The sequence below is a fragment of the Micropterus salmoides genome, unplaced genomic scaffold (assembly GCF_014851395.1).
Source record: "Micropterus salmoides isolate LMB-PRFRI ecotype aquatic unplaced genomic scaffold, ASM1485139v1 Ms_hic_scaffold_10, whole genome shotgun sequence".
In the NCBI taxonomy this organism is placed as follows: Eukaryota; Metazoa; Chordata; class Actinopteri; order Centrarchiformes; family Centrarchidae; genus Micropterus; species Micropterus salmoides.
This window is the reverse complement of record NW_024040041.1, coordinates 10,975,639-10,990,756: the sequence shown is the minus strand read 5'-3', so window position 1 is coordinate 10,990,756 and position 15,118 is coordinate 10,975,639. Positions and strand designations below refer to the sequence as shown.

At 42.7% G+C, this 15,118-nt stretch overlaps 1 protein-coding gene across 3 annotated transcripts in view; it reads left to right on the top strand.

Annotated features, from left to right (window-relative positions):
* Window positions 1–15,118, top strand: part of llgl1 (LLGL scribble cell polarity complex component 1) — a 44,499-nt gene that overhangs the window by 22,480 nt on the left and 6,901 nt on the right. For all 3 annotated transcript variants that reach the window (XM_038695899.1, XM_038695891.1, XM_038695883.1), the window contains exons 10-23: window positions 119–339; window positions 2,199–2,266; window positions 3,348–3,522; window positions 4,852–4,956; window positions 6,738–7,030; window positions 7,503–7,653; window positions 7,753–7,891; window positions 8,681–8,994; window positions 9,152–9,343; window positions 9,512–9,584; window positions 9,902–10,016; window positions 10,485–10,549; window positions 12,867–13,002; window positions 13,110–13,192. In XM_038695899.1, the coding sequence (XP_038551827.1) occupies window positions 119–339; window positions 2,199–2,266; window positions 3,348–3,522; window positions 4,852–4,956; window positions 6,738–7,030; window positions 7,503–7,653; window positions 7,753–7,891; window positions 8,681–8,994; window positions 9,152–9,343; window positions 9,512–9,584; window positions 9,902–10,016; window positions 10,485–10,549; window positions 12,867–13,002; window positions 13,110–13,188 (2,126 nt within the window). In that variant the 3' untranslated portion in view covers window positions 13,189–13,192. The remainder of the gene's footprint in view (window positions 1–118; window positions 340–2,198; window positions 2,267–3,347; window positions 3,523–4,851; window positions 4,957–6,737; window positions 7,031–7,502; window positions 7,654–7,752; window positions 7,892–8,680; window positions 8,995–9,151; window positions 9,344–9,511; window positions 9,585–9,901; window positions 10,017–10,484; window positions 10,550–12,866; window positions 13,003–13,109; window positions 13,193–15,118) is intronic.

Sequence of the window (15,118 nt, the reverse complement as noted above, 5' to 3'; positions counted from 1 at the left end):
TTTTCTCCCCCCTTTTGATTACAGAATTTACTTTCAGTTTCTCTTTCAGCTGGGCTTTAGGCTAACTGTATACGTATAACATATAGTCCATATGTTGTCTCACATCTCCTCCTTACAGAGTTCGATGAACCGTCTGCGGTGGTAGTGTTACTAGAAGAGGAGCTGGTTGTGATTGACCTCCAGACCCCCGGGTGGCCCTCTCTGCCCACTCCTTACCTGGCTCCTCTCCACTCCTCAGCCATCACCTGCTCCTTCCACGTCTCCAGCGTCCCTCCCAAACTCTGGGAGAGGCTGGTGAACGCTGGCAAAGCACAGCAGGGCCGGCAACACACACATGGGGTGAGAAGCACACTGCGATATGCACACAGTTTGATGGCGCCACACATACTGACACATTTAACAGGTGATGCGAGGTGTCTGTGAAGATTCTCAGTCATCCAGGTCATAGTTATCCAAAGAAGGTTAAAGTCGAGGGCAACTGGACTTGGTTGAAGATACTAGAAGACGTTTCGTCCCTCATCCTAAGGACTTCTTCACTTGTGACCGACCAGTAGGGAAACTCAGCAATTTAACCTCTGTGGGGTCGTTTGCCAGGATCGTCGATACCGCTGGTTCGTTAGTGCTCCTGGCTGTTGTAACGACAGTAGTTATGGACTACCCGAGACCAATACTGAACGACCATTTAGTGGAGTAGGTGATTAATAGAAACAAATGAATTGACTCAACAATAAATCGATAAATTCACACGTCCACTTGTTTAGAATAACCTAAGTAAACTCATTATCTGACCATATGAAATCGTAATTAGATACGATACGTTATGGAATCAAAAGCACAAAACACAGTTTTCAGAGTGTCAAGTTATCTTTTTCTACAACATAGACCTTGTCACAGAGAGTGCTTTGTGGTTGAGTTGCTAATTTCACAAGCTGCTTCAGTTTTTTCAGCTTCATTGACTGTCAGACATTTTTAAAAAAGCAGATTTTTTTAACTGTCTATATGTTACGTTAACGCCTGTATTGCAGAAAAGGGAAAGACTTTTGCTGCTGTGTCATTTATTCATGCATCTCCATTTTCTTTTGGTCTTTTGTTTCTTTTTCTTTTTTTTAGCATCAAAAAACATTGCACAGATTTCTTTTAGGACCTCAGTTTCTAATATTAGAACAGATTTCGGTTCCATCAAACGTAGCTTGCAGGCAGCAACATCTTTTGATTGTGTGTTGCTGATGGACGGCTGTGGCTGTTGGCAGGACAATGTGAACGACAGGATGATTCTGTGAATTGGTTTATTAATGGCAGTAGGGATATTCAGTTACAGGAAATCCAAGATCCGTGTAAGCAACTTAACCTGAGGACACCTTAAACAGAGTATGGCTCATAGCCAGGCCGCTCATGCTTTAAATGTAGCAATCAACACTAATCAGTGACTTTATTTGCACATACAAATCAGCACGCTCACAGATTCAAGTTACAGGCTTTTATTTGGATTTCTACCAAACATCTGTCAGGTGTCATATCGAGGCTCAGCTGCTGCCTCTGTTCCTGGATCGAGAGCTGTAATAAGTGTATAACAAGTGAAGTGAAATTGTGGAGTTTTAAATGTATGTTATTACTCATGCTGCTAGTACATCTGAGCTCACAGGCTGGCAGCTAAACGGCTATGAGGAAACCGAGGGGAGTGTGATCACCAGGCTGCTGCTAGTGTGTTAACTTTAAGAGCAGGTGTAGGCAGTTAAAGGCTTTGCAAAGGCTTTGTAGCTTAGATCAGCTGTTTGATCAGTGTCAGATTAGACACACACACACACACACACACACACACACACACACACACACACACACACACACACACACACACACACACACACACACACACACACACACACACACACACACACACACACACACACACAAAGAGACACTCACAGGCCCACAGCTGGTTTGCTTGTAAATCATCGCTGTCTGTGTGTGTGAGGCCAAACCAGAGACTGGCACTATAACAGAGCAAACCCAACAAAAGCGTTGTGAGCGTTGTGTGTTGTCCACATTCTCATCCATAAGGGCATTCCTCTGTGTGTCAGGGCCAGTATGTTTGAGCTGGGGTTACGATCATATGGAAAGGGTTAGGGAAATGTTTCTGCTGCAGCTTGATGGAATATGATGGAATCAAACTTTTCTCCAATCTCTGTCTGTTTGTGCAGAGTTGGCCCATATGTGGAGGGAAAAACCTGGCACCTCTACCCAAACAACAAGAGCTGCTGTTGACAGGGTATCTGCACACACAAACACACACATACAGAATATATAAACATTTACAGGCTGTGTCCACACTGCAGGTGGATCCAGTTTTAATTTTTCTTTAATGACACAAATAAGTTGCTTTCTAGTAAGTGTAGAAGCTGACATTTTTTTTTTCTGTATTTTTGATGTGAACCACATGGATATCCTGCATAAAACTGGACTTCATGTGACTTGTCTTGAAACTCTGAAAACCAGTATTTATGAGCAATACCATGGCAATAAGGAAATCCTGAGACAACTGGTAGCGTTTTGAAAGCTACAGATGTTTGGCAGAACTAGCACTGGCATAGCACACCAAGAAACAACTGTGTAAAGAAGTGAAACAGCTGGATTGACTGGAAATTTGGGAGATACCACAGTTCAAACAAAACTCAAAAATACAAGTTAACTAAAAATTGTGTGACACCAGGAGGAGAAAGCATGTTGATATTGTTTTTAGCAACTCTGGTTGCATTTGGAGTGAAATGTCTCCTTGATGGATGGCACTATTTTGGTACAGACATTCATATTCCCCAGAGAATGAATTGTAGTAGCATTGGACCTCTAGTCCTATCTTCAGGTCAAATGTCCTCTTTGTGCAGTACTTCGATTTACCAAATACCTGCAAAACTATTGACAATCCCATCAACCTGAGCTGCACTTTGTTTGATTCTAATTAGCAAATGTTAATAACACACTAAGCTCAGATGCTAAACATGGTAAACACTATAACTGCTAAACATTAACCTGTTATTGTCATAATAAGCATCCTGACATTAGCATTTAGCTCAAAGCACCGATTTGCCGAAGTGCAGCCTCAGAGAGCCGCTAACGTGGCTGTAGATAACACTTAGATCCTAAAATATACACAGTCAGCAGTTTATCAGTCTGTGCAGATGCATTTAGAATTATTGCATTGGACTGTATTAAATGTGTTATGTTTATCTAATAAAATGGAAAACATACACATACCTAAGTCCTGCTCAGTCTTGAATGATTTGCACAGACATGCTTTAAAATCACGATTGTATTTTTGTAGATATATTTCTTTAAATCTCGTGTTTTTACAGACATGAAGATGGCACCGTTCGTTTCTGGGACGCGTCAGGTGTTGCTCTTACTCCTCTGTACAAACTCAGCACAGCCAACGTCTTCCACACCGACTGTGACCCGAGCGACGATCCTCAGGACCCGGGCAACGACTCTGACATGCAGCAGGAGGAGGAATGGCCCCCCTTCAGGAAGGTGAGAACTGAGGAAGGCACAAGAGGAGGCGAACTGAAGTAAGAATAGGAGTATTTCCTCTAGAGATCAGTCACAGAACCTTATTTTACAGGCTGTGAGAATAAAAACAATCTGTGTTTTACACACAGTCAGTCCTGTAACACTACATCTGTGGCCTAATTTTGTCATCTGGTTGTTTTCATGTGTTTGGTTTTCAGACAGACCCACCTCATTGTTTTGTTATTAAAACTTGACTCTGAAGGAACCGCAGTCTGATTCTGTTTTAACAGCCTGTTTTCTGCACAGAATAACATTTAAATAAACTGATTTGGCATCAGGAGGCAGAACTTCATTTTGAGGGAATCTGACTGAGTAGTTCGGCTTTGGTAGATGCTGACAGGAAATGGATATGGGTCACAAAGCAAAAAACTCGATAAATATTTAAATCAGCTGGTTCTACATTAGGAAATGATTCTCAGTGTTAGCTATACAGATTATAGTGAAGAGAGACATAAGTGTGGCTGTTTCGGTGATTAATATCAGTGTTTGTGCTTTTGTCCTTTTTTTGTTTTCCTTCACTAGGGTGGGTTCAGTAGGCATCTGTTAAGAAATTAATGGAGGAAATTGGTAACACAAAGGAGAAGAAACTGATTTTGAGTTGTACATTTAGCAGTAAAAATGGATTCAATTAGCCTTTGACCTGTTTTCTCCCTTTATTCTCTTCTTTCCTTCCTATTCACTCACTTTGGCTCTCCCCACCTTTCCTCATGTATCCTGTGGTAACAGAGCTGCATGTTCAGGAATGTGGCCCTCATATGGGATGAAGAGCCTTTCCCTTTTTTTCCCCTTCTCTGTAATGAAAACCAGACCCATCAGTCCACTCTTTGTGTGTGTGTTAGTGACCGACTTCTCCTACTCCTTGTTTTGCCAAGACACAACTCCCATGTGAGAGGGGATTCTGTTGAAATTCCTACTGTGTGTGAGAGACAGATTAATGCACATGATTTGCTGAGTGGGGAAAAGGGGGGGGGGGGGGGGGGGGGGGGGGGGGGGTTGCCTTTGTGTTTGGCAGAGAATAAGAAGAGAGAGAGGTTGCTAGTCAAGGAAGGAGGAGAGCTTCATAAGGGCATTTTTACATTGGTCTGCCTGATCTGAATTTTTTTGTGGTGGGTCCAGATCTAAGATTTAGAATGAGACAAAACTGTTATGGAAAGTTTCAGGTTTACTTTTTTTTTTTATTGTCTAGAAGAAAACACTCGTAAAGACTCATGTGGTCCATAAACTACTAACCTACCCATGTAGAGCCAATGCCAACGTGTGTGTGTGTTTGTGTGTGTGTTTTCTGTGTAGGTGGGCTGTTTCGACCCGTACAGCGATGACCCCAGGCTGGGCATCCAGAAGATCAGTCTGTGCAAATACAGCAACAAACTGGTGGTGGCTGGAACTGCTGGACAGGTAAAGATGTACATACACTTTACACACACGTGAATGTATTGAGCTCTGTCACACACTGCTTTTGGTCATTTTTACAAGATACAATACAGAGAATCTTTTCCAAGTTGAAGACTATGGCTGTGCCCGAAATCACCCACTACTCACTATATAGTGGACTATATAATGAGTAGTGGACTATAGTAGTGCTGTCCGAATGTATAGTGATAATTATTATACCCTATATAGTCCACTCAGTGTATCCCAGAATGCATTTTTTTAAAGTAGTGTACATCCGATGGTCAATAACCAAGCCTTGTATACCATCATGCATTTCGCTGATAGAAAAAAACAGTTCACCAACTGACTGTCCGACGGCAATGATATAATTTACGGTGCTGAAATAATGATCAGAGTAGTGTCCAATAGTGTTGTTTTACACAAAAACTTATACAACTCCCTACATAGGGAGTCGTGAATGAGTGGGGATTTCGGACACCGCCTATATGAGCCTTGGTCTATATTTTTAAATGTTTTACATTTTTAATTAAGTTTACATAGAATTAGAAATGTTATCATTTAGAAATAATTATTGAGAAGTCTTTTTTGCTGATACTACTATAAAAATTCCACAGTGGGAGAACACTGTTTTGTTATCATTTGATTTGTATGGATTACTGTCATTAGACTGTTGGGCGAGATACCATATACATGCAGCAGTCACTCACTTAAGAACATAAATAATGCTGGTTAATACAATACACACTTTGCCAGTTGGTAATGAAGAACAATCAAATCATTTTAATTTACTGTATCTTTGCTTGCCAACAGTTAATTTGCTAATGATGCAAATAATGAGGCTAATTAAGTTGAAAGTTAAATAGCCTTGCGTTGTTTGCTCTGGATGAGATGAAGCTAGCTGATTAACTTGGCAGGCAGAGAGTTGCAGCTGCAATCACACAAGCGCTCTTACATTTCATAGCTGCTCAGCTGCGATAGGTGTAGCTGGACTAAGTGGAAGTTTATTATTTTTAACAAGACTAAAAGTCCCCACAGACTGTACCTGAGTGTTTACACTCCCCACAACAAAAGTAGAATCAACACACTAACAGTTTTGCTAATGCAGCTTTTGTATTAGTGAAGTGACAATTTTTCATGACAAACTCCTCTTCAGTCTTAGATTTTTCTGTGTACAAGTGGAAACTTTGGCCTGATAGAGGAAGGGACTGGGGATCTGATAACATTTGCAATGATCTATTGGGAGACCATGAATATGGATGAAGACTATGAATATTCATACCAAATAAAAAAACATTCACTGACTGCAGCACTTTAGAAAAGCACTTAGCTACCTCCTGGTAAGTGAATATTCAGGCACTTGAACAGTGCGCACTGTAATTTCTGTGAGCCCCGCACAGAGGAAAAAGTACAGCCGAGCTCCCCACTGATAATAAACGAGCTATTATTAATACCCGTTAGACACTTGTTATGAACTTTTTTTCAACACCTCCACCTTCCCTTTCTGCTGTTTCTTTAAAGTGATGAGGAATAATTTTTTTCTCTTTAAAATCCTTTTCCATTTTGTGGCTAGACATTTACACTGCTAAGAATTTGAGCAACTGGGTCATGCAACACGGGTCAAAGTGTTGCTGTCAGACAGCCATGTCAGCCATGTTCTTTAATTATCACACTAATGCCTGCTGCAGATTTCTCTTTTATAGTTTAAAACATAAACAGGTACTGAAATAAAAAAAAAAAAAAGGAAAATGAGCCATGATGTTTCTTTACTTCCTCTGTCTCTCAAGGTGATTGTTCTGGGTTTGAGTGACGAGCGTTCGGACCACTTTGTGGACGTGTCGGTGGTTGACCTGCTACAGGACAGGGAGGGCTTCACTTGGAAGGGCCATGACAGGCTGGAGCCGCGCCTTAAACCCGCCCCCTTCCTTCCTGGCTTTCAGCCGCTGGTGCTGGTGCAGTGCCTGCCGCCGGCCTCCGTTACAGCGGTGGCTCTGCATGCCGAGTGGAACCTGATCTCTTTCGGGACGAGTCACGGATTTGGCCTGTTCGACTACCACAGACGAAATGCTGTGCTGGCCAGGTTTGAGACATGAACACAAAGCTCAGGTTTTTTACTCATTGTTGTCAAAGAATTTACATTTTGGAACATTTAATATATATATTAAATCCCTGCTACTCCTCAGTATCCCTTTACTTTCTGTTTTGGTATAGAGAAGAGTGTCGATGAAAGATATGGCATTTAAAATTATTTTTCGGTTGATACATCTGCACCATTAATCTTTACGGACCATTCAAGTGTCTTTTCCTTCAAGTCTTTTCCTTCAATTCTTTTCTTCTGTTCTGATTAAATTACTGGCACATACACATATGTCAGTTCATAACACACACATGCTCCAACAGCATCAGTCACAATTTGATGATAGTAATAGAAGCTGAAAACAACGTGTATCGCATTTCTTTTGACCAATGCTAGTAAAAAGCAGATAAGCTTCCACATTGACCATATTGTGAACCAAAACGCATCACCATGCTGCCCTTTATGTCCTCTTAAGGTGTACCCTGCACCCTAATGACTCCTTGGCAATGGAGGGCCCCCTGTCCAGAGTCAAGTCCTTGAAAAAGTCCTTAAGACAGAGCTTCCGACGCATCCGCAAGAGCAGGGTGTCGGGAAAGAAACGCACCATCACCACACCAACCAGCAAGGTATATGACTCGTCTCTTTTTGACAGTAAGAGACACACACATACATACAGAACATGCAGACTGACTGGAGTTCTGCATTTTGTGTTGCGTTGTGTGCAGGTCCAGGAGGCCAACGCTGCTCTGGCAGAGCAGGAGGATGTGGCCCCGGTACAACGAAGGATTGAACCCCGGTCTGCAGACGACTCGCTGTCCGGAGTGGTCCGATGTCTCTGCTTCGCTGACACCTTCCTACGTGACGGTGTGTTCACTTACTTGCTGATATTATGAACTGAATATGAAACTCTGAATATAACACTACATACTTCATTCAGTGTTTTTTAAATAAATTGTAGGACTTCTCAATATCATTTACTTCTCCTGGAATCAGGAAAATCGCAGAAGTGTGTGGGGAGGGCTGTCCCCGACTAAGGATTTACAAAGTCGAATCAGAATCGTCAAGTCCTGCCTATAGTCGAATCATGTGTGGTTTTTGTGCGCTGTGATTGACAGCAGAATTTTTGCCTCACTGCCGACAACTACATGCACACCGCGGTTCGTCGCGGGTCAATTTCAAGTAGCGGCTGTTTAAAAACGCTAAAATATTCTTTGTGTGGTTAATCAACGAAAGTCCTGTGAGGTGCGGAAAACCTGGCACACATGCCCATGGTTAGGGTTACAATTTTGGATTTATTCACGCACTTTAAAAACATTTATTGGAAGTTTTTTTTTTTTTTTTTTTACATGTTTATTTACAGCATTAAACATTTAAATGTATATTGTAATAGGCTGTATATTAACTCATTGAGAGAAAACTGGTAGTTCTATGTAAAATCAGACGTTGAGCACCCCCATATCGGCAAAATGGCATGATCCTTGTTTCGCGGCGAAGCTTCGACTGTGAGATTGACAGTCGAAACAGGTTCCGCCCATCTAAGCATCAAATCTTCGACTATAGGGGGTAAGCCTTAGTGGGGAGAATATAATTTATTACATCAGAATAACATTTCGACAGCACTGACTGTATGTGCTGTGTTTCCGTATCTACCAGGTACACACCATGGCCCCACATTATGGGCGGGCACCAACTCAGGCAGCGTGTATGCCTACGCTCTGGAGGTGCCTGGCGTCGGCTCGGGGCGTGTGTGTGAGCGTGGCGGTGCGGGCGAGAGCAGTGTGTGTGTGGAGGCAGTATTGGGTAAAGAGATCCAGCTGATGCACAGGGCCCCCGTGGTGTCGATCTCAGTGTTGGACGGCCGGGGGAAACCGTTACCGGACCCATACGAAGCCTCCCAAGACCTTGCCATCGCTCCGGATATGACCAATGCTCATTCTGTCCTCATCGCCTCAGAGGAACAGCTGAAGGTAAAGGCTGGAAACCTGTAGTATATTGTATTACACATAAAACTCATTTTTGTCTCATCTTTTCCTTTCTAAAGTTCAATTCCTTCGGCTGAAGAGCCTGTCAGACAACAATGTTTTATTTCTAAATCCAGTATGTCCCACTCTGCTCTCTCTCCAGGTGTTCTCTCTCCCCAAGGTGAGCGCTAAGACCAAGTTCAAGCTGACGGCGCACGAAGGCTGTCGGGTGAGGAAAGTGGCCCTGGTAGTCTTCAGCTCCACAGCGCAAGAAGACTACTGCGAACACACACTGGTCTGTCTGACTAACCTGGGCGACATGCACCTCTTCAACATTCCTGGCCTGCGACCACAGGTGGGGTTTGTTTAGGGATTGTGTGTGTGTGTTTGTGTGTGTGTGTGTGTGTGTGTGTGTGTGTTGGAAAACAACCAAAGTCTTTGACAGTTTGTGTGTGCATGATTTGTATATTTACATCACTTTCATGATGTTCTGGTAATTGATGCCTGTTTTGTGTGTCTTTAGGTACGCTACGACTGCATCCGTAAAGAAGACATCAGCGGCATTGCGTCCTGCGTCTTCACCAAGAACGGACAGGGTGAGGAAAACATGCTCAATTTTAAATGAAATTAAAAATCTCTTATTCAGACATTTAAGGTCACATCAAGACAGAGGCCAAAGCAGGGCAGGTTAAAGGGTCATTTCATGCGGATCACAAACAAAAAATTTTGTCTACTTGCTTCATCCCATTAAAGTGGCGGTGAATGGAAATTCATTTGTGGTTCTTAAGACAGTTTGCGCAGTGTTCACCATTTATTTTTTATTTATTTATTTTTAAACAATAGAAAATCGTTCCCAATGAATCACAAGTTCAACGTCGTAACCGTCTAATTGTCTGTCTGTTTTTCTACACAGGGTTTTACCTGATCTCTCCCTCAGAGTACGAGAGGTTCTCCCTGTCCGCCAAGGTCCTCACTGAACCGCTCTGCTCTGTTCAGCTGGACCGACCGCTAGAGCCCACACCTGCCAGGTAACAGACAAAGGCGCACACACACCAGGGTTAGGTGATGTGGATAGAATCCTCTGCCACTATGTGTAATACAATATTTATTGGGGGAAATCATTTCATAACTTGTTAAAATAATCAGACAGGAATGTCTGCTGTTAGCTAATCCAGCAGATTAAATACATGACAAATTAACATACTTTATTGATTAAAGAAAATTCTCAAGGCCTACCTGGCCATTAATTTGCAATATTTCAGGCACCCTCTGCTTAATTCTTCAACCAGCCTAGTTTAGGACTCTTAGTGTGCCCTGGACCCCACATTGGAAACCACTAAACCTGCTGTTGGTAAAGATTCCTGTTGGGTTACCACCAGCCTGAGGCACTCGGCTGCACGTGAAACCAAAGAAATTATACTTTTACTGTTATTGCTTTATTATTATTTCTCCACCTACTGCCAAAGCAAATGCTGAGTGCTCATGTGTCTCCTCAGCGATGGCACGACGACGCAGCCGCAGGCCAACGGAACCCACAAGAACCAGATGGGTCAGGCTGAGGGTAGGTCTCCTCACTCACTCAGTCACTCAGTCTCCTACCCCCTCACTTTTTCTCTCCTGTTCTCCCTCTTCATCACTCTCTCTTCTCTCTCTGAGCCTCTTAAACTCTAAGCAGGCCTTGCAGGGGTCCCCCTCCTGTCTCCATGGTAACCATTCTGAATGCCCCAGTTGCCTCTCCTGCCCAGCACCTCCTTCCCTGGCAGGAAATGATGGTTGCTGTGGAGACCAGAGTAGGGTTTACTTATGTCCTAGCGGGCCTTTCACCTGGGATTCAGACTTTTAACAACTATCCATGTAGGCAACAGAGAATGTTTTTTAAAAAGCATTGTCCTTTTGCTAAGAGGGAGGGAAAGGAGGAAAGAATTGTGGCAGTGTTTTAGGAGCTATATTTGAATTTGCCTTTTCTGTAACTATCGTATCCAAAATACCTAATGGGGAACTGGCTGATTTTACACAGAGCTATTGCATATGTGAAGAGAGTCTTGAGTTGGCGTCAGTTGGGGCTGAAGACCACAAGTCTGAAAATGAAAATCTGTGGTGTGTGCAGTGAGTGTGAGAAAGACCTCTGTACCCTGCTGCTCATCTCTGCTTGAGGCTAGGGGGGACATTAGCCTTTACTAGCATAACACACCAACTGTCTGCAATGGAGTTGCATTGTGGGTAATGTAAGGATTGACAAGGGAAAAACACGTGGAATAACAAAGATATCTCTTCTGCTACATTGATTTTTGTGGAGTGTTCTGTAAAACCAACGTTAATTTATAGTTTGGCCACTGGGGGGCAGTGCAAAAGCTGTAAATACAACGCTGACATTAGGTACATAATGAGAATAATAGTTTACTCTTGCATCCTTTGCACTCTGATCACTGCACTATTTGTCAATATGTCTATATTGTTTTGTTCATAGTGTGTATATTAGTGTTGTCTACTCTGTAGTTTGTATGATTTTATTATTATTTTATTATTGTGTTATGGTATTTTTTATGAGTAAGCACATCATGAGCATTGTACAATCCTGAGTCAAATTCCTCGTATGTGTACACATACCTGGCAATAAAGCCGATTCTGATTTGACTTCATGCGGCGCTACGCAGCGCTGACTTAACGTGATGCATGCTGGAATTAAAATAAGGCATGCTGGTTAGAAATTGTGTCCGACTTTCGTCGGCGCTGCAAAACGTCACCATGTCACATGACATTAAAACCTCACGGGAGCAAGGCGGCTGCAGGTGCGGAGTCTGGCGGCCGCAGTTGCTTTTCCCCAGCTGCACCAAGTTGGAATCACACTTTTGCCTGGTCGCGCTGCATTTTTCTTTGCAAATGCCGTGAGATCAGTCATTGATCTCAGCTCACAGTAAGCTCTCGCAGGTAGAATGTGTCCGACTTGACGACTTTAATTCCCCGCCCCTGCAGTCAACTGCAGCTAACGTTCTAACTATCAAGTCAGCGAAAGTCAGCTGCTGTCATCTCGAACGCACCTATTATCACCTTGTAATGTTGAACTACTGAGCAACAGTGGCCTATTTACTGTACACATCTAACACACATTAGCATTCATTCTGAGTCGTTTTTGTCTCCAATATTTACTTTTCCTTTTAGTTCTGGTTTGATCTCCCTCGACTCCTGAGAGATGCTCCCAGCTAACTTGGCTTGTCAGCAGTTTGGTGTTGAGCAGTATTGTACAGTGAATTTTTAGAACTATTCTGCTTAAAACAGCTGCCTGCTGTGGCTGAACATGATGCTATGGGAAGGGTGAGAGTGAACCAAAACAGTAAAACAATGAGCCAAAAGACACTGAAAAGCTCCATAGAGCTGAGGGAAAGAGCTGCTTGTACATTACAAGTAATCATTTGACCCCTTGTTAATAGAAAAACATTAATTTGAGTAGTTTTAGACTTGTCTTGATATGTAAAAAAACCAGATGGACTTAAGCAACAGCAAACCTAACTAAGAGAAAAGAAACTTTAATGTTAAATCAATATGTTTTGGCTCACAGCTTCAACCATTGTTAAAAAATGAAGAAAGCGTGCTCTGCTGAGCTCAACTCAGATTTCAGCCATCTTCATTTGTGCTGCATCTGTGTTCATCTTCATTACATTCAAGCGAGATGTGACAGATTGTTTGTTGGATCCACTCTCTAACCAAATTATTATAAAGCTGTGTTTTTAAACTGCTCCCCAACATTTTATTGACTCAATCTGACATAACTGGGAAACATTTCAGAACCAATTGGAGTCCTGTGGCAACACACACCACTGTCAGTCACTCATATGTAAACACGTGCTTCAGCCCACTGACTCTGTGTTTCTCCCTCACAGGGCAAACAGAAGAGCCTCCGAGCGCCCTGTCCTCTCCCCTCCTGGACACCCCGCTGGACTCCCCCCTCAGCTGTGCTGACCTCACCCTCGACTCCACCGGAGAAATCACTGTGGAGGACGTCAGGGATTTTCTAACGTAGGCAGACACGTTTATATGTACACGTACGGTTTAAAATGGGCTCCTACCCTTTTGATTTCTTTATAGACAAGAACTAATTTGTGGTTTATGCGTGTGCTGTGCAGCACTGTGGACGAGGCAGAGAATAACCTAAAGAACATTAAAGAGGAGGAGGGACGTTCAACTGGCATCCTCATTAACTGAACAGGTGAGAAACATACACACAAACACAGGTGGAGTATTTGTTCCAGTTACTATAAAGCACATCGCCCCCTGAAGTCACACAAATACTACTATAAATAATACTACTAATAATACTAGTATGAGCAGATGCGCACAGACATGGATAGACACACACACACACACACACACACACACACACACACACACACACACACACACACACACACACACACACAGAGACACAGACAGACAGAGACACAGACAGAGACACACACAGACACACAGACACAGAGAGACAGAGACACACACAGACACACAGACACAGAGAGACAGAGACACAGACACACACATACACAGAGACACAGACACACACATACACAGAGACACACACACAGACATACACAGAGACAGAGACACAGACACACACATACACAGAGACACACACACAGACATACACAGAGAGACAGAGACACAGACAGAGACAGACAGACAGAGAGACACACACACACACACACACACAGAGACACACACAGAGAGACAGACAGAGAGACAGAGACACACACACACACAGAGACACACAGAGACAGACAGACAGACACCCACACAGAGACAGACACACACACAGACAGACACCCACACAGAGACAGAGAGACAGACACCCACACAGAGACAGACACACACACAGACACACACACAGAGACAGAGAGACAGACACCCACACAGAGACAGACACACACACACACACACACACACACAGAGAGACAGACAGAGAGACAGACACACACACACACACACAGAGACACACAGAGACAGACACAGAGACAGACAGACAGACACCCACACAGAGACAGACACACACACAGACAGACACCCACACAGAGACAGAGAGACAGACACACACACACACACACACACACACAGACACCTGTTTCCAATGGAGCTGGTCCAGAGTGTGGAAACTTCAGAGAGTTGTTCTGTCTGAGTGCTGCATTCCAATAACAAGCCCTCCTCTCTGTTTTCCCTCCGCTCTGTGTCTTTGAAACGCCAGTGGAGCTGAAAACTTTTCCATCGAGGTCACACACAATTTGTACTGGGCTTTGCGTAGCCTCTTTATTCACTGTACCATTTTGCCCAGATTCAGTTCCTCGCAGTTCTTTTTATTCTGTATTTTGTTATCAAAAAAATTTCTAGCTGACCCTGCTGTAGAACAGGACACTTTATCCACTTTATCCAAAACCGGAACCATCTTGACCTTTACTATGAGGCTCCATGCAAACAGCTTTTTTTACAGCTGTTACCAGCATTATAACAAGTTTCCTCCAAAGTTGCTTTTTTAAAAATTTTTTTATAGAAAAAGATATTGGAGAAAAAGAGATGGGGGGGCTACTAGATTTTGCAAAAGAAATATGATTGTCCTCACAGTTGGATCTTGGTTGTGTAATGACAAGATGTCTTTATCATTTAAGTGACTGAAACAGGGGAGCTTTACTTGGTACAAAGTGATGCGTGTGTAGTGGTTACCTACTCTGCATTAACTGCAGTCATCCATTCAGTTGCATTTCTCTCAGCACTCACTGGAGTCAGGAGGTAATGGTCGCTGACATCTCCCCACTCTGTTTGTCAACAAGCTTCTGTTTTTAAAATTCTTTGCTACCCTCTGCTGGTGCCATCTGGAAAATATAGATAATACACCTTAACTGCACATTCTGTACTTGATTTCCTTTATTTTCTATTTGTAAAATGATGAGATTGTAAGTATTAATATTATATACAGTTTTAGTCATTTTAGATTTTGTTAAATGCTTATTAGGGCATTTCATTATTGATTAATCTGCCGGTCATCTTTTAATTTATCCATTTTCTTTTTATCCATAAAATTGTCTTCAAAATAATTATTTTGTCAGACCGAGAGTCCAAAACTCACAGATCTTCAATTTACTATCAATATTAT